General features: G+C 42.0%; 2 protein-coding genes across 2 annotated transcripts in view; one reads left to right on the plus strand and one right to left on the minus strand.

Moving 5' to 3' along the window:
* Nucleotides 1-107, plus strand: part of dnah6 (dynein, axonemal, heavy chain 6) — a gene marked incomplete at both ends in the record, with an annotated part of 105,110 nt that extends 105,003 nt beyond the window's left edge. The window contains one exon of the mRNA XM_081360404.1: nt 4-107. Coding sequence (XP_081216530.1) covers nt 4-107 — 104 coding nt within the window. The remainder of the gene's footprint in view (nt 1-3) is intronic.
* A 735-nt stretch (nt 108-842) lies between these two features.
* chrna8 (cholinergic receptor, nicotinic, alpha 8) overlaps nt 843-20,107 on the minus strand; it is a gene marked incomplete at its 5' end in the record, with an annotated part of 97,981 nt that continues 78,716 nt past the window's right edge. Inside the window, 6 exons of the mRNA XM_081361042.1 lie at nt 843-1,757; nt 4,140-4,249; nt 4,375-4,461; nt 4,595-4,789; nt 11,699-11,866; nt 16,887-16,966. Coding sequence (XP_081217168.1) covers nt 1,215-1,757; nt 4,140-4,249; nt 4,375-4,461; nt 4,595-4,789; nt 11,699-11,866; nt 16,887-16,966 — 1,183 coding nt within the window. The 3' untranslated portion in view covers nt 843-1,214. The remainder of the gene's footprint in view (nt 1,758-4,139; nt 4,250-4,374; nt 4,462-4,594; nt 4,790-11,698; nt 11,867-16,886; nt 16,967-20,107) is intronic.

The raw sequence follows: 20,107 nt of genomic DNA on the forward strand, positions 1-20,107 counted from the left end.
TAGGACACTCCACAAATTTTGTGGTAACTGTGATGTTGCCATCCAATCGGCCCAGTGACTACTGGATCTCAAAAGCCTCTGCACTACTCTGCCAACTCAATGAATAAGCAAAGCTTTACTTCGCGACTTTAGATCATTTCTCAACAGAGCTTTTAGTGTTTTTGAGCACAAGTAACAGTAAAGAATAATAAAAAAAAAAACATTAAACATTAAAAATGAATTATAAATCAAAATGACCTGTAATGTTGATTTTCTCTTCCCTTCCCCTCTAAAATGAATAAATGCACCTACAATACATTTATAGTAGTAGAAATAAGTTGTAAGTGAAACAAAACTAGGTAAACATAACACAGCCACATACATAATATCCAGAAAGTGCGAATTAAATGCCAAGAAGTACTTATGCAAAATACATGGATTCACCTAGAACTTTAAATTGTTTTATTTATTTATTTTAATTAATATTTTCTAACTAAATTACTTATATCCACAGTGTTTACATAGTATTTTTACATAATACAACAGAGCACAGGGTCAGAATGAAGTGACAAAATAATGACACTCTGATTATGTGGACAAACTGGACACAAATGAAAGATTTGAACACTAATAACTGTAATATTTATTTATACAAAAATGTCAAAATGATGACAGTTACAGAGCTTATTAATTCTACAGTTAACATAGGTTATTGTTGCTTTGCTAAAGAAAATGTTTGCTAAAATTTATGAATTATATTACAGTTCAGTGATAACTTTTCATTCTAACAATATTGAATTATGTCAAAAATATTACTAAAGCCAAGAAATGAAAAGAAACCTATTTCCAATGCGATTATGGGATTGGTTGTTTATATTTCACATAAACTTCACAGACATATCTGTGTCTAAAAGTGTTGTCACACTGAGAACACATCTTTACAAAAACCAACCCTCAAGTGCTCAGTCCAAATACAGTATATAAAGACATACAATATCACCCAAACAGCTTGTCCAAGGGTCTGTATGTTTGTTCGAAAAGTTCAAAAATACATAACTTTGACAAGTTTTTTTTTATCTTAATTATTGTAACAATAGTTCACGTTGATCTCAAAACGATGAGAAGAGGAAGGATTCGACTTTGGTGGTAGACACTTCTCACACTTAATCACGTGTTTTTTTATATTATATTTTATATCTTTAAAAACAAAAAAAGAAAATGCAACGCTATTGCAATTATGTGAAGTCTTTCGAGACTGCCTCAATGAAGTTTGGCGCGGACATGAGAATGGTAAAGGTGCAGATGATGGAAAAAAGTGAAAACGCCACCAGACAGAGCCGATCCACGACTGCTGCCGCAAATTTCCACTCGCTGCAGATTGCCTCTGCCTCATCCTGGTCACGGAATCGCTGAGCTATGTACATCACTTCCGCCAGGATGTGATGGATCTCCTGTTCGCCTGAAAACACCCTCACTGCCTCCCGCTGTTCTTCGTTTGGCGACCCGCCGACTCGACCAACGCTGCAAGACATGCCGGAGTCGCTGCTGGGTGGGCAGCAAGCGTTGTCAATGGAGTGGTAGCCGAAGTACAGGTTCATGTGACCGTTGGTGGTTGAGTTGGTAGAGGACGGCTGACCGGGCATTACCCCCATCTGAATGCTACTGGCGCTGGCATGGTGCGCTGGAGAGTGGTCATATTTGTTGTTGGCTTTGCGTTCCTCGCCTGGCTTCTTCATGCGCAAGAACCAGGCGCACCAGTTGAGCAGGATCACACGCACCTAAGAAGAACAGGAAGAATCTGTTAAAGATGAAGCACTCAGATGTGTGAACAAGACATTCCTCTCTTTATTATGATGATATGCTGTATGAAATCAGTATATTTCATTAGATTATGGGAGAAAGTATCCACTAAAGGTTCGTGTGTTTAAAAATTCAGACGCTTCAAGCGGCAGGTGTGTCCCACTGGACATGAACCAAATAAGAAACATCAGACAGCTTTTCTTCTCATAAGAGTAGCTGAGGATACATTAAAGTTTAATACAAACAGACCTCATTACCTCTCCAGTGGGAGATCACAATGCCAACTGCACTAGAGTCATTCTACAACTCACCCACATATTGTGTATATTCAGATTTTCTCCGATTTTTGTCTGACGCAATTTTTTCATTTGGATTTTTGTGAATGCAGCACTAGTTGCTTGAACAGAAAGCCATATTTTAAGTTAAACTTTGCATAAGTCCTGATTGTTTGTATTGTTCCAAAAATTAAAAAAAAATGTTGGAGTAACGCTCCACAAAAATGTGAAGAGATTTAATGACTTTAGGATGGATGAAAAAGTCTAAAGGAATTGAATAAATAATTTTTGTACAGATTTTTGCCCCAATTTGCTGTCTGGAAGAGTCAGAGCTAGTTGGTGAAATTCAAAGCTAGTCTGTAGAATTTGGGCTGTCGATGTTGACAGATTTCATCATGTTGTGATGAAATCATGTTGTGTATGATGGTCAGAGACTCAGACACAGATTGTTTTTTTAGCTTCACACTTTGATTCCGTCTACTCAGAAGATATCAAACATGATTTGAGCTGGTTTTCATTTGTCATGTGATTCCTAGCAATGAGGCGCATGTTTTCTGCATGAATTTGTGTCCGGAGTGACTTGAACGTCTAGCAGTTTGTGATCCTCACAAGTTGTATGATGCCCAGTTTTTCCTCTATTTACAAAGTCTGCAATTGCATGATGCCTAGTGTAAAATCTGTTCAGATTTTAAAAGATGTGCAATGTATTCCAGCCTTAGCTCTAGATATCCACTTGTGTGGAGTGAGCGGACGTTGCCAATACATTCTCTGTGGGAGTTGAGAAACACACTCACCCAGTAAATTGAGGGAATGACAGAAGAGCATGAGGAATACTCAACTTTGTGCAAAAGTTTGCAAAATAAACTATTTATATGAGGTGAAAAATGCCAGTTACTTTGAGTGGTGATGTTTGCAAGTTCCTTGCATTTTTCTAACTGTAAAATTTGTTTTCTTTTTTGTTTAAAAATCCAAGACACACTGCAGCAGAATGGCAAAAAAGCGCATGGTCTCAAGGGATTTTAACAGTTTAACTTCTTAACACAGTGTCTTAAAAACATCATGCACAAAAAGCAGTGAGATGTCAGAAAACAAGCAGGGACACCCCTCATGCAAACATCCTTAACTTGTTAGCGTTGTCTACTACCAAGGTCAACTAAACAGGTCTATTCCTCTAAAGGGAGGCAATATGCCTACTTAAAACCCATCTGTGGTTGTGGAGGGAGGCAAACTAAGAAGATGGAATTCAAATAATTTGAATGCTGGAAGGGATAGATGCCAGCTGAATATGACTTCCTCCATGACTTCATCTCGGTGTGAAGTTCAGGAATAAACGGAAGGCTCATTGGAGCGGGGCGGTTATGACCTGACAGGAACCGCTTGTTAAGTCTGCCACAAGCAACTTCCTGTCTTTCGCGCCCCTTCACACCTCCAACACTCCTCATGTGGGGCTGGCAGGCTGAGTGGGCTCTCTACAAGTGATATCCTCGCCCTCCTCAACCACATCCGCCTCATCCTGGCTGGATGGTGCCAGAAACATGCTATCTGCTGGATCAAAAGATTCAAGAGACTGTACATCCTGATCCAGCAGATCAATCAAGGACTGAGGAACGCGAGAGAGCCATACCTTTCTCAAACTCCTCAGCCATCTCGACTTGCGATCCCTACAACTTCAGTCTCTGCTGTGCCACGGCTACCACAGAGCCCGTCTCTTGAAAATAGGGCCATGTGCATACAGAGCTTACTCAATGTGAATTTTTCACAATGGCGCATTCAGATCCCTTGAGAACCAAACGCGCATGCTCCTCACCCAAACACATAACGCAATGTGTGTCCTTAGGTGTCAAAACATGAGCTAATAAAAACAAACGGCTCCTGAAGAAAAAAAAGTTGATGACGTGCATTATATGCACCCTCTTATTCTCACGGGCGCTCCGGTAATGATGTCATGAACTGTCATCGGCCAATAAAAGTGTTGAGTTTACACATTTGCTTCAGACATTGGTCACGCTCGCTTTAGACATTGGTCACGCAGTGTTGAAGTCCACTTTGAAAGGGAACTACTCAATTGAAAGAGTTTTCACTCACCCATCTTGGCATCTTTCCCCCTTGTGGATCATGATGATGAAACTGCAGAACGAGGACAGTGACAACAACTGACAAGCCCACAATCATCATGGTGCTGGCGAAGTACTGAGCTACAGAGCCAAAGAAGACACAACCATTTCAATCGGCAAGATGCTGTCTAAAACAACATCAACGAAGAAGTAGTTCTTCATGAGATTTAGTACAATTTCCAATTTGAATGAAGCCCTTAACTTACCTATGAGAGGAACTGAGTCAGAGGTGGCCGGCATGATCTCAGCCACCAGCAGCATGAAAACCGTTAATGACAAGAGGACAGTTATACCTGTCAGACAGGAAAGTGGAAAAAGTAAGTGTAAAATAAAATAATGTCATTCCTTCATGCATAAAAGTGCACAATTATGCATGTTTGGTCATTATGATACAAAAGATAAAGCTTTACTGCATGTTTATCTTACCCAGTGATATCTTCTCTCCAGAATCAGCTGGCAGCAGGAAAACGAGCAGAGCCAGGCCAGAAATGAGCACACAAGGAATGAGCAGATTCAGACCATAGTACAATGTTCGCCTGCGCATTGTTACTGTAAATGTGACGTCAGGGTAAGGCTCCTTACAGCACTCATAATACAGCTCATTGCGCTTCCCAGGGACCCCTGACAAAACACAAAGGAATGCAATCAGGTTTATGTTGTACAACAGTAGGCATTTTCCACAAATACAGTACATTCTGGTGTCCCATTACTTTTATGAAGCAGTAAAGGCACACATCCAATGTTTTTTTGTTGTGAGAACTATTAGATATTTTCTAACAGACAATAGCATGAAAAGTGGCTGTTTTAAGCTTTTTTTTTTCTTCAGAATGTTATGACATTAATTCACAATTACGAGAAAGTCATTATGATAATTTTTTTCAATATGATGAGATGCTAAGTCTTAATTAGTTTCATAATTAGACTTACAGTATGGTATTTTTTACTGAAATTTGGCAGAAAAATGCTTCCATACCCTACTGAATGATAGCTTAATTTACTCTACATTTGCAACCCTGATACTCCTCCTGCCATTTTATTTTATAAATTTTGCCTGTTAAATTCAGATGTTTATTAAAAAATGTATTTCAAGATCATGATTTTGAACCACATTTTAAAATAAAATGTAAACAGTTCATACAGAAAAACAGCTCATACGATATTTTGTTTGATATCCTGAGGATGATCAACATTTAATTTGAAAAAAAGAAAAGAAAAAAAGTATATTTAAAAAGGCAGCCAGCAGAGTGGTTTAAGGTAAAAGCTAAGGCAGGACTTCAAAGTGATTAATCTACAACATAAATGAGATAAAGGCCTTTTTTAAAAATAGAGGCTGTCAGCTAAGACGAGCATATTTGTTACTGGACAAAATCACAGACAGAATCTTCATGACCTTTTAAAGTGCATAATCGTAAAAAAGTCCCAAAACTGTTTGTTGTTGTTGCTAAATCTAAAGCAAACACAAGAATCAGACATTGTTTATTCTGTTTCTTGTCCTTGAACTTGGTGGTCACAAAACGGATATTTGCTTTCCTTTTCCCTAATTTCTGCAATGCAATCCACTTAATCCTACAGTGGTCTCCAAAATACAGATCAAATTCAATAATTCTGTGCTTAATAGTCAAACAAGGCTAACCCAAATTTTAATGATATAAAACACAGTGCCTTAAAAGTCAATCCAAACTCAAAAATTCATGAAATGAGCCTTATTTCTACCAGTTGCAAGACTAAAGAAAAACAATGACATGACATGTTGCAAATGAGACAGCCTTGATCTGTCCAGGTCAGACAGCCCTCCTCTCCAATTGATTAAAAATTAAATCAAAATTGTAATTAATCAAACTAGGCAGCGGATGAAGAGCTTTCATCAGGATTTCACGCTGATCAGAATTGTTATGGCACTCAGAGACAATCACATCAAAGCAAATGGCTGGTTTGAGTCATGCAACTGATTACAAAAGTCATACCTGAGTGATGTGGTTTGTGTGTTTGAAGGGGGAGGGAACTTCCATTTACAATGGTAGTTATGCAAATGTATCAGATAAATGGAAAAACAGGAAAAACAACCTATTAATGCATATAAAGATGTAGAAAGATTCTTGTTATTTATCATAGATGTTTACACTTTTGTGCAACAGAGTGATCAGTAGATTGCGGCTGTGTGTGTGCGCAAATTTGTGGCTCCCTGTGGTGTTAAAGATGCCCATTCACAGACTGCCCGTGTCACTGCACAACCTTGGTACCCAACTGGCCATTGGTGCCAGCCAGAATCAGTGCCAAAGCACTGCCAACTACCATCAGGACCCCATCTGTCAAACAGACCCTGGGTCACATTGGCAATGAAAGCATAAAAATGAAAGACTGAGACAGAAACAGAGAGATTAAACATCCAAACACGACCAGATTATGAGATTAGAAAACCTACGCCATGCACGCAAACATTCATTTCTAATATTAATATTTCTAATATTAGTTCAAAACATCCTATGATGTTGCACAATTACACGGATTTCACACATATTATATAACAATGTTATTTTATCCTGTTATAAAAAAATGCCACATATAAAAGTAAATTACTTTGTTGTGGTCGACAGGATGTTAAAATTCTGTCTGTGTTGTCTTAATCCATAAGAATAACAGAAGAAATGCTCTCATGAGGGTATGAGAGACATTTTCCAAATTATCCATGAAGTGTGCCATTTGGGACAGGGCCACAGTGATACGAACGATGGTGCCGGTTTTTTCGATGGTTTTTCGATGACAGCATGGCAACTATGCTAACATCAAAGGAATCTGTGAGCATGTATACGTGGATGCCCCCTATGGAAGAGACGTTTGTGAGATATCTCTCGGCAGGGGAGGCATCGACACTTAAAGGAGAACTCCGGTCAATTTTGAGCTAATTTTTTTGTAAATTTGGAGTGCTGTCAATACAGAAATTTTCTGTATTTACATCCTGTTTTTGGTCGAAGTCCACAGTAATCGATTGTCGAGTTCACGTGCTCGGTAGGTTTAGGTTTATCACGCGCGTGAACTCGACAATCGATTACTGTGGACTTCGACCGAAAACAAGATGTAAATACAGGTATGTGCGCTGGCTGAAATAACATCATTTTTATTCATATCTTTCACATCTACTGCAGTCAGATTCACCCGTGTTCACTCTGAAGGAATCACTCACAATGGCTGTGCACTTGTAATGACACATCAAGGATGTTAAGAGGCTAAAAGCAGGTTTAAAACTTGCCCCATTTAAGTCAACAGGGTGCAAATTTTAAAAGAGGATAACACGGTGTAGGCAACACCGATTTTTGTAATTGTTTTCTGTATTGACAGCACTCCAAATTTACACAAAAATGAGCTCAATGTTAAAATTGACCGGAGTTCTCCTTTAAGGGTCTGATCCTGCCATCCAAGCCCCTTAAAACAACTTCACACCACAGATCTCACTCTCCGGTCCACAAAACAAACTGCTGCTGCGGTCAGTAGATTCTTTCTTTTAGGAGACAAAATAACTTTATTTGTTGAGCACTTTGGTCTTTAAAACTTCAGACAGCTATATTACACACTGCATGAAAGGTAATATTTGAAAAGACATAATAGGGGCATGTAGAATGCCATAATGCATTCTACCATAAAATGCCATAATAGGGGCATATGGAATTTAGCCATATCTAGACTTGTGGATGGCTCTTAAAAAGCACCATATTATGTGCCTTTTCACAAGATGTAAAATAAGTCTCTGATGTCCCCAGTGTGTGTATGTGAAGTTTTAGCTCAAAATACCCAACAGATAATTGTTTACAGCATGTTTAAATTGTCACTTTTTGGGGCTCAGAAAAACACGCTGTTCCCTTTAAATGCAAATGAGCTGCTGCTGCTGGCACAGAGGGCGGAGCCTCACGAGCTTGCGCTCTGTGGACAATCTCATCTCATCTCACGGAATGATAATATCAAAACAGAAACTCTCAGTAACGTTAGGTGTTAATTTCGACCCGGAGTCAGACAATAATGCCTACAGAGTCAGAGAATATATGCTGTATGGAGATTGAACAGGTATAGTTTAGTTTAATTACGGTTATAACGTATTTGTCATTTGCTTTTATCCACTATTCACTAGTTCACACTTACAAATAAGTTAGATAGAATAAATGCGTATTTGGCGTGCTGTCCGAGGAGAGGGCTCCGGGCTCGGTATTCGGCCCGAACCCAGAGTACTCCTCCCGTATTCCTGGCTGTAAAGATTAAGCCAAGAGTGAGGAGTCGGGGTGGTGGAGGGATGCTGAAAAACTGTCAAGGAATATTAGGTGAGTTGACAGTGTGGATATATATATACTTCTTGTCATGCTGATTAGGGTAGACATAATTGTTTGATGACGAGTAGATTGGATTGCTTATTTGAACGTGCTCCTCCCGAACTTTGTTTATAAAACATAATTTAAAACAAGCCTGCTGTAGCGGACCCCATCTGAATGATGGCCAAAAATATACTGATGAGTTCAATGAAGTTTATTGCACATCACAAAAAAGATGAAGCGTCAGTTTTACTCCAGAAAATCACTAAGAGCTGAATAAACACCGTATAAGAAGTGCGTATTAAAGTCTTATTCATAAACTCTCTCTCTCACTCCCTTTCATTATCATCAACATAGACAGCAAATTGCACAAAACACTCGTTACTACTAACAGTAAACAAATATATACACACCTTTTCAGGGGGTAATAAACTTAATAAACTGGCAAACTTTATATCTGTAAAACGACTCGATGAGCTGTCATGAAGTGTGCACTCTCACTTTCATTTCTACAGTGAACAGTAAGGTTAGGCCTATCACTCAGGAGACTGTAAGCTGGATCACAAACAGTTGGTACAGATCCATCCTCGAGTAACAACGAGAGTAAATGAAGATAGCTATGTTCATTCTTACATCCAACAACAAAACACCTCAATCGAAGACATTCTTGTCTACAGCTGCTGACTGTGAACTGACAAAACAATGGCAGACTGTGTTTAGCTTTCTCCGGGCGGGTCTACGCTAAAACTGCAGTGTCAGTCAACAGTCGTGGGAGGGGCTTGTCTTGTGCAAAAGTATGTCACATTGCCCTGAATCAGAGAACAGGTTATTCTGAGACAGTGCTTATGATTTATGGGGATTAAAAAAAAAAAAAAAAAAAAGCACTGGGTGGATTTTATCATTATAGGGTGGTTGTGTACACACACTGCCAACACACATTTATGTTCAAACGCCATGTAAAAGTGAATTTTGCATAATAGGTGCCCTTTAAATGATGTTTTTAATTCCTGAATTAATCAGTTGATTCAGTGATTCACTCATAAAGACAGCCATTTGTTATGGCTACTGCAGAACCTCACACCTACTGCAGAAAGAGTCGCAGAAAAGATTCAACCACTAATCCACAGAATGTAAAATGTGATATGATCAGTAAACCAAGGCAACTGATGGTTTTACATTATTAAGTTATGAGATTTCGACTTGATCAATTCAATTTAAAGGGGACATATTATGAAAATCTGACTTTTTTGTGTTTTAAAGGGGTCATATAATGTCATTTTTGTACAAGCTTATATGATTCTTTAGGGTCTAAATTAAAAGTTTGTAATATACTTTAATTAAAAATTCTCATTAGTATTGTAAGAAAACACTAATTTTACCTGGTCAAAAACAGCTCTGTTTTCAGCACGCCGTTTAAGTGCATGTGTCTTTAAATGATAATGAGCTTTGCTTACCCCGCCCCTCTGTTCTGTGCGTACACCGTTTTTAATAATAACACAATAACCATAATGCGTTGTTCTTTATAAACGTGGGATTATGAATTATATTGAGAACGTCGTACATAGAAAACATGGCGTAATGTACCCTGAGTGTAAAAATAGCCGCATTCATTGTGAAGCGTGCAAGCGATTTGCAAAGATTAATATAAAGGTTAATAAAACGTTACACTCACTTCAGTTCTTCTGGAGGTGCAGAAGGAACACGAGTAGTTGCCGATCCTTTTTTCAGGAGCAGCTTCTTAGCAAAAAACAGCTTTATACTGACCCTCGTTTGTAAAGCAGTCTGGTGTGTGAAATGATTCGCGCAAACATGAAAGCATTGACGTTGATAGTGGGGAATATTCCCTTCGAAAACAAAACTCAGCCACTGCGTCTTCAGCTGTACGGATTTAGGAACATCAAAATGACTGCTGTGTTCCTTATTGCACCCAAGAACAGAACACCACAATCGCTTAGACGTTATTCTACTCAGTGCTCCAGCTATCAACAATCGTCAACAATGAACGCGCCGGTCCGCGCCGGTCCGCGCGGGCTTTGATCGTGCCAAATATCGTGGGAGGGGTGTCGATTTTGTGACGATTTGAGATGGATGGAAACATATAAGAAGATTAAAAAAAAAACACAGGATGGATTTTTATCATTTTATGATGGTTGTGTACAGGCACTGCCAACACACATTTCAGTACAATCAACTTGTAAAAGTGTATCTACCATTATATGACCCCTTTAAGTGCTATAATCGGGTCCCTGGTGCATCTACCAACCCAGAAAACGTGAAAAATGGCAATCCAGTAACTTTGTGTTGGTAAGCCTTTCTCTGCAAGCATGTCAAAAAATAAGCCGATCAGATTTCGTTCCCCTTCTGACGTAGGAAGGGGATCTTATTATAATATTACCGCCCCTTAATCTGTACGTTTCCACTCACGGCGCCATCATTTGGTTTTGCAAGCGACAACAGTGTAACCAGTTCTGATGCAATGGCAAAAGTTTTAGTAAAACATGCAAACTGTTCTGTCGTTGGCTGCACAAACAAGCACAGAACACTATTTGACCAAAAAAATTCAACTTGTGTAAAAGTTAAACATGATGGTACATGCAAGTCGATGAGATAAATCACTGTAACCTCCACAACAACTACATAAATGTATCCACTAACCATTCAGAAAAGTCCAGGTACGTCTAAAAGTGGCAACCTCTTGTAAGGCTGCACTCCGCTACTGGTTATTTCTGAGACTTGATGAGTGAGATTATTTGCGTGTTTTGTTATTGTATCCGAATTTAGCTCGTGTAAAGAATCGGCCATCTTCTGAACGGGGGCGGGGAGCAGCAGCTCATTTGCATTTAAAGGGACACATACAAAAACGGCGTGTTTTTGCTCACACCCAAAAAGGGGCAAATTTGACAAGCTTTGCGAATTTTGAGATTAAATTTCACAGACACATTCTGGGGACACCATACATTTATATTACATCTTGTGAAAAGGGGTATAATATGTCACCTTTAATATAATTTAAGTTGAAATTACTTGTACAACCAAGTTGATTGTGCTTAGAAATTTAAGGCAGCAGCTGAACTTAAGGTCTTAAGTTGAAATAGGTGGAATGTTTTCTGACTATATAACTGTTGGACTACATAATTTGGAACAACACCCTTCCAATCCAATTCAAGGACTGAAGCTAACTGTTGAAATATTGAAATATGAAAATGACAATTTACAAGTTTCCTGGGACTCTTACCCACTAAATCCCACTCTCCATTGGGGATGTATGTAGAGATGTCCACTGACTGCATCTGTAGGTCCAGCAACCATCCGTTATGAGTCCATGAGCCAAACTTGAGGTCACATTTCTGTATATCGAATGGGAACCAGCGCACATCTATGTAACATGTACTCTTCAGAATACCTGCGTGGTTACACACAAACATACATTCTGCAGCATATAAAAAAAAAAATCAATAATGGCAATAAAGAAAGTCATGCTGGATTGTCAAATGAATGTTGAAATTATCTTAAATATTACACTATATATCACAATTGTTAAACCTACAAAACAAACTGTAGACAAACTAATATTCTACCTAACTCAAAGTAAAAATGAAACTTTAATAGTATATCAATGATACTAAAATAACACTTGTTCCCTTTCTAATGGGAACTTGCAATGCGTCCTCTAGGGGGCACTATGGGCAATGTCTCCAGCATGACCGGTGTCTGAAGCACATATATGCGACAATTGCATTGCCTGGAGACAGCCTATGATGTCATCACGGTGCTACCGTGAGTATAAAAGGGCGCCCGAGGAACACATCATTCTCTTCTGTCTTTAGGGGTTGTTTGTTGTGAGGTACTAAGCGACCTAGATATAAACTAGTGAGAAGTACTTCAGGAATTGTGTCGATCCGTGTTTTTGACACCAAATGACACACATGACTTATGTGTGGTTTATTTGGCGTCGCTGAGACGACGAGGAGACTGAGATCGTGGGGTCCCTCATGTTGGTAATCAATGTTGAGTGCGTATGTCACAAGGCATGCATTCAGCATGGCAGAGTGGGTATTTGTTCCCCATATTTTGCTCTAGAAGACGCAGTGCGAGTTCCCATTCGAAAGGGAAATGAGACACTGCGTCTTGTTGCCATGCTTCTGGGATGCCTGCTAATTCTCCTTCTGACAAAGAAGTGGATGACGTGTTCCTCAGGTGCCCTTTTATACTCACGGCCGCACTGATAATGATGTCATAGGCTGTCGCTGACCAGTCATGCTGGAGTTAGTTAGCTATAGTTACTGATGTAACCCTCGTTCCCTGAAGTAACGACGTAATTGGGATCACTTCAGGGAGCCGTATCATCTTTGAGTGTCTACATAACGAGCCAATGACCGTTGGCGTGCATAAATCGTGTCACGTGCCCCACCCCGCAGCGCGGGTATAAACAGGAAGCGGGTGCACGCACACATTGTTTTCCGCTGAGGAGCCAAGATACTGACGGCCGTACAGCGATGGTCAGCAACAGTGGCGACTGGACGTTACGTCTCCCGTTCCCTCCTTCAGGGAATAAGGGTTACATCAGTAACCGAGACGTTCCCTTTCAGTCGCTCACGTTCGACGTAACGTCGATGTGACGACGTAATTGGGTTCCCATGGAAAACGCCACAGTTGCTGCCACATCCAGCGCCCTACTTAAGACTCTCAGACCCCCAACTGGCTGGGGTGGAAGATATGCGTAGAGAGAGTTCAAACTGCTGTTCCGTTATATGGAACTCTTGGATAACACAGGGAAAGCGTGCCTTTCCGGGGGAGAGGGACGCTGCGAAAGCCACATCCTGCCCGAAGGGAGGTACCATAATGAGAATACGCATATGGACTGGCCGGTTAGGGGCAGTGCAACATATGGAATGTCACTGGGGTGGCTCCAGCCTGAGAAGGGGGAGAAGGCGCTTGTATCCGTTCCAAGTGGAAGGGAGTTGCGCAGCAAGCCGACAGTAGAGCAGGAACTTCGGTGTTACCAGCTGGTTGATGCGAGCACACAGGAAGAAACCGGCTCAACACGTAGGCTATAAAATCTAGCGAATATGTTAGGTGTCGCCCAGTCTGCAGCTCTACAGATGTCTGTCAGCGAGGTGCCGTGTGCCAGCGCCCAAGAAGAAGCGACACCCCGAGTGGAGTGGGCTTTCAACCTGGGCGGGCAGGGCACGCCTTGGGCTTCGTAAGCCAAGGCGATGGCATCCACTATTCAGTGGGCCATCCTCTGCTTGGAGACAGCCTTTCCCTTCTGCTGGCCTCTGTAACAGACGAAAAGGTTATCTGAGATCCTGAGGCTTTGCGTTCTGTCCACGTACAGACGCAGAGCACGAACGGGACAGAGAAAAGCTAGGGCTGGGTCTGCCTCCTCCGAAGGCAGCGCTTGCAGGTTCATCACCTGGGCCTGGAAGGGAGTGGTAGGAACCTTGGGCACATATACGGGCCGGGGTCTCAGGATCATGTGAGAGTTATCCGGGCCGAATTCTAGGCACGATTCGTCGACCGAAAATGCATGCAGGTCCCCTATCCTCTTGATGGAGGCCAATGCAACCAGAAGAACTTTCGTACAGGACAGGATTTTTAACTCAGCTGAATGTAAGGGCTCAAAGGGCGGTCTCTGAAGTGCCGAAAGGACCAGAGACAAATCCCAAGAGGGTATAGAGAGCGGGCGAGGCGGATTTAGTCTCCTCGCCCCCCTCAGCAACCTGACGATCAGGCTGTGCTTTCCCAATGACTTACCTTCAGCTGCATCGTGATGTGCGGTAATTGCGGCAACATACACTTGAGGGTGGAGGGAGACAGCCTTCACTCCAACCCTTCTTGAAGGAAGGAAAGCACCGCTCTGATCGAGCAAGTTCAGTGGTTCTCCTCCTGAGAAGAACACCAGTCAACAAACAGGGTGACAGGAACAGGTCCCGTCCAGAGACCAGACATGGAGTTTCCAGAGGTCCAGACGCGAGTGCCATAGGGTGCCCCGTCTCTGAGAGAGCAGGTCCTCTCTCAGAGGAATGGGCCAGGGAGGGGCTGTCTAGTGCGAGGAGCACTAGTTGCGGGAACCAGGTCCGGTTGAGCTAATACGGCGCAACAAGCAAGACCTGCTCCTCGTCCTCCCTGACTTTGCATAGGGCCTGTGCAAGAAGGCTCACTGGGGGAAACGCATATTTGCGAAGACCCCGGGGGCAGCTGTGTGCCAGTGCATCCGTTCAGAGGGTCCCCTCGGTCAGGGAGTAAAACAGCTGGCAGTGCGACGTGTCCGGGGCAGCAAACAGATCTACCTGTGCGGTCCCGAAGTGCCTCCAAATCAGCTGGACCACCTGGGGGTGGAGTCGCCATTCTCCCGGTAGCACCTGCTGCCGTTAGAGCTCGTCAGCTGCACGGTTGACCAGGCCCAGAATGTAAACGGCAGGAAGCGATCTCAGATGCTTCTACTCCAGAGGAGGAGATGGCGGGTGAGTTGTGACATGCGGCGGGAGCGTAGACCGTACGGACCAGTACATGCTTGCCTAGTAGGGGCGTTTTGAAGCTGCCCAGCGCAAGATGTACTGCTAACAACTCGAGGCAGTTGATGTGCCAATGCAGTTGAGGCCCCATCCACAGACCTGAAGCTGCATGCCCGTTGTATGTGGCCCCCCAGTTGGTGGCAGAGGCATCCGTGGTGACCACAGAATGCCTGGACACTTGTTCTAGGGGAACACCTGCCCACAGGTACGAAGGGTCCGACCACAAGCTGAGAGTTTGGCGACAGTGTGGGGTCACTTGGACCCAGCACGAGCTGCTCTGCCACGCCCATCTTGGGACTCGATCATGGAGCCAGTGTTGGAGCGGCCTCATATGAAGCAATCCGAGCGGCGTTACTGCGGCTGCAGATACCATATGCCCCAGGAGCCTCTGAAACAATTTCAGTGGTGCCGCTGTTCTGCGTCTGAGCGAGCTGACGCAGTTCAACACTGACTGGACACAGACCTCGGTGAGGCGTGCTGTCATGTTGATCGAATCCAACTTCATACCGAGAAAAGAGATCCTCTGCCCGCGGGTGAGTTTGCTCTTTTCCTAGTTGACCCGAAGCCCTAAGTGGCTTAGGTTTCTGAGCACCATGTCAATGTGTTCGCACAACTGCTTTCTCGACTGGGCCAGGATAAGCCAGTTGTCGAGGTAGTTGAGAATACGAACACCAGGCTCGCATATGGGAGCAATGGCCGCCTCCATGACTTTCATGAAGACACGGGGTGACAGGGCCAGCCCGAAGGGTAAGACTTTGTATTGATATGCCCGTCCCTCGAACACAAAGCGAAGAAACGGTCTGTGTCGAGGGAGAATCGTGACATGAAAGTACGCGTCCTTCAGGTCAATCGCTGCAAACCAATCTTGGGGACGGATGCATTTGAAAATGCGTTTCTGCGTAAGCATCTTGAACGGCAGCCTGTGAAGGACCGGTTCAGGACACGCAGGTCCAAGATTGTTCGTAACCAACCACCTTTCTTGGGTACAATGAAGTACGGACTGTAGAAGCCCGTCTTCATATCGGCTGGAGGGACCGGCTCGATCGCGTCCTTCGCCAGTAGGACTGCGATCTCTGCCCTGAGCACAAGGGCATTGTCCGCCAGAACACGGGTGAACAGAATGCCCCTGAACGCAGGGGGACATCGGACAAACTGAATCGCATAGCCGATTCTGATAGTACGGATGAGCCAGCGAGACGGGCTGGGAAGTGCTAGCCAGGCTCCCAGACACCGTGCAAGTGGGACCAACGGCACCACAGGCGTACCCGATGTGGGGCAGCGCGGCGGAATAGAAACAAAAGGAAACAAAAGATTCTCCGCCCGGCCCTCCACCGGGGGAAGGAGCGGCGCCTTTGCCATCTCCTGAAGAGCAGTCTGATCCACCTCTGGGTCTCCCGTCTCAGGGTCGTTTGCATCTGCGCTTGCCTCCTGGTTTGGCAGCAGCCTGGACGGATGGGGTCGACTTCCTGCGGCTTGCTCCACGCTGAGCCTTAGGTCGGACGAAGATTTCAGAAGATTTGTAGATTTCAGAAGACAAAAAAGATTTCACGCACGCCAATGGTCAAAGATGATAGGGCTCCCTGAAGTGATCCCAATTACGTCGTCACGTCGGCATTACGTCGAACGTGACCGACTGAAAGGGAACCTAAGACATTTTAAATTACATTAACTTAACATTTTAAATGAAATGATAGCAAAGGTAATCTAAATGTAGAAACAGAAAATGAGCACACAATTAAATATCCAATACTACCCAATACCGATAAAAAAATTATAATAATCGAATATCGGCCGATGATCAAAATGTTACCGATTTACTGTGCATACCTAACTTAAATCTGTCAGACTTATATTTGACCTTATTTGTGTGTTTGGATAATTAAAAGTGGTAAGGATAATGCATACCTGGTGGTATGTACTGACAGGCACCTGATGCATTAACCAGGACATTCGTATGGAAGGTAGCATCAAACCTCTCATCAGCACTGCAGAGAAGAGTATGAGGAAAAAAATACAGATTCAATTTTAATCAAAATATTTTTGCATGACTGGAATTGTTCCTGAAATGTTAGCTGCCCTGTAATCTGAATAAAATTACACACAGGTTAAACAATCAAATGCCAGTTATTGCCTTCATACTATGCGATGGGTCATTATGCAACTTAAAATAATTTCTATGCGCTCTCAGTAGAATAATATATGTACCCTTGTCCTTTTGCTTTTCTCCTACCTACCAGAAGAATAATATTCCTTTGATTAAAATGTCCAATTCAATTGGCATTGTGGTTACTAGGAGGCAGTCCAGCAGTTGTATTATTCAAAAACCTATTCATAATTAATACCAAAGCACTATTAGCAATATGATTAAGAAATGAAATTCAGGTAAAATTGATAATACCTTCATAAAATAATGTCATAAATCATCTGTGACATTTAGGGCTTATTAGATTTAAGAGGCACACAATATTCTAAATATGTCATAGTAATTATACACATGTCCTGATCTTTTATTTGGCTCATAAGTCAAATTAATTAGTATTTGGAAAGAGTCTGTACAGGTTGTAATCAATCAATCAAATTTATTTCAGGAATACATGGCCTCTCAGCCCATAGTTCCACAAAGTCACAATAGCATGACAGATGCTCTTTTCTTCATTCCATGATATATATACAATGCCTCGACTCACAAACCTGTGACATATCAATACAAACATCACCAACACCAAGTGTGAGATCACGCAGATCCATGTACAAAGAACAATCATACAAGAAATGCTTCTCATCTTCAATCACAGAGGTATTAGGCCTAGTTAGATTACAATAATTACAGATTCTCTGTCATTGGTATATTACTCAGTCTACCTCTTTCTATAGCTAAACAGTGCCCTGAGCATCTGAACAGAGATCATACCAGCTGTATGTTATATATAGATGCAGTGTAGCTCCCCTGTACCACCAGGGACTTGCATTGTGAATATATATTCAACTTCTTATTTTCTAAAACTGATGTGTACCATGCATTTTGAGCTTTTTCTCTCAATTGTTGATTCAGGATAGATGTGAATGGTCTTATATCACCTACACTTTGAGCCTCCCAGGCACTAGAGAAACCATAGAAATTAGTGATGCTCCGATCAGCATTTTTGGGGCCGATCACCGATTACCGATCACCAAAATCATGATCTGCCGATTGCCGATCACTGCCGATCACAGAATGGAAATATGCTAGAGTCAAGAAAATCTTGAAGAACCACCAATATTTATTTAATTGTAGTTAGAAAACAAGATAACATAAGGCTACTGTAGGCCACCTTTTCCAAATAAGGCACAGTATAATTTTTCAAAACAAAGAGGGGTCAGGCAGACTACAATGGATGTAGTTGAGGAACTAACTATCAGATCCAAAAAATAAAATAATGACAATGACATTTGAGGTTATTAAAACAGTAAGTCCCGCCCCTCGACTGCCAAAAATAAAAGTGTTTGAGCGAGCAAAATCAGCAGGCGAGAGGAGATCAAGCGCGAGAGTGTGGGGAATGATCATGCGCGCGCGCGAGGGCAGAGATGTCATGCGCCCGCACAGGGTTTGAATGAGCTCGCGACTCGCGAGTTCCCGTTTCCTCGCGCGTAGATCTGTTATCCTCTCGCGAATGTCATTTACCGCGCGCGCCAGCATCAGTTGTGCGCTCGTTTATAATTGCCATTGAATTGCCGTCATAGGAGAACTCATTTTGCCACTGTTAAGCAAGCTCTGCTCTGCTGTTGTGTTGCCGCGCAAGCGGAAAAGTTGCGCGAGTTATTTACGTCACGTGATCGGCTTTTTTGATCGGCGCTTTTGGGGGTTGCCGATCAAGCTATTTTTTGCCAATATCGGCCGATCATGATCGGCGGCCGATCAATCGGAGCATCACTAATAGAAATACAATTAGAACTCGAATGCCAGAAACCCATGTTTTTCTACCTACTTCATCTAACTGAAAAAGTATATTATAACATTTTCTAGGATACTGTTGTATTACAAATTTATTAAATGTTTAATTTAAGTTTCAACTACAATAGTATATAAACTGAGAAAGTGATTATTGAGTTTACAGCAAGATATTCCTGCCAGACCTGTTTTTCCTTTGTAAGTTAAATGAGTCAGATCACGGAGACGCTAACCTATTGTCTTTAATGGCTCTTGGAGCCAGAGCCACAGTCCAGACGTTGAATCGTTAGGCTGATTGGATTAGCACATATGCATTTGAATGGTTATGCTGATTGGATTGAGACTGGTAACACGCTGGAGTCTGGGGCGGGTTCCTTAACCTGTATACTCATTTACATGCTTTATTCAGAGTCTCCACCTCTATGTAATCCCTCCCCTCTTTGAAAAGTATAATTACAATGAATACTGTATTATGAGTTAGACTTGATGATGATGAACTACAGACTTGATGAACTACAGACTCGGAAGAATAAATTTCTTCTGCTTATAAGATCCATCTCAAGTCTCCTGGTTTTTGCTTCGATGAAGGAATAAAAAGTTCCCAACAATACAGATAATTAGACATGGACACTAATTTTATCCAATACATGATACACCTTTTCATATAGGTAGTAGACAATGCAAATCTACCCAGATCACCCAAAACAGCTACATTGCTCACACCTGTACTGATACACAGGAGGTTTTTTTTTGCTTTTTTTTTACAGAAGGATAACTGAACATTCTCAATACACTCCACTGGCATAAAGCCCCATATCTCAGACCTATACTACAATATGGGTGCAACCATGTGGTCAAACAAATACAATGCTTGGTTACAGCTATTTTTATGCTTACAAACAAACCTTAATAAAGAAAGAATTGCCTTCTTACCTTGGTTTTCTAAGTGTTGTCGAGTTTTCCACCAAGACAATTTTGGTGTAACCACATACCCATATATTTATAAGCATTGACCACTTCAATTTACTCACCAGCAAAATACCATTTTTCATTCTTATTTAAAAAGCCCCCTCTTCTAAAAACCTTAACTTTTGTTTTACACAAATTCACTCTCAGACGGTAACGGTTACAGAATATTTCCAGCTGTTCAATTTCCTTCTTCAATCCACCAATTGTATCTGACACATTAGCCATATCA

The sequence above is a fragment of the Scardinius erythrophthalmus genome (genome assembly GCF_964197995.2).
Source record: "Scardinius erythrophthalmus genome assembly, chromosome: 3".
NCBI classification, from domain to species: Eukaryota; Metazoa; Chordata; class Actinopteri; order Cypriniformes; family Leuciscidae; genus Scardinius; species Scardinius erythrophthalmus.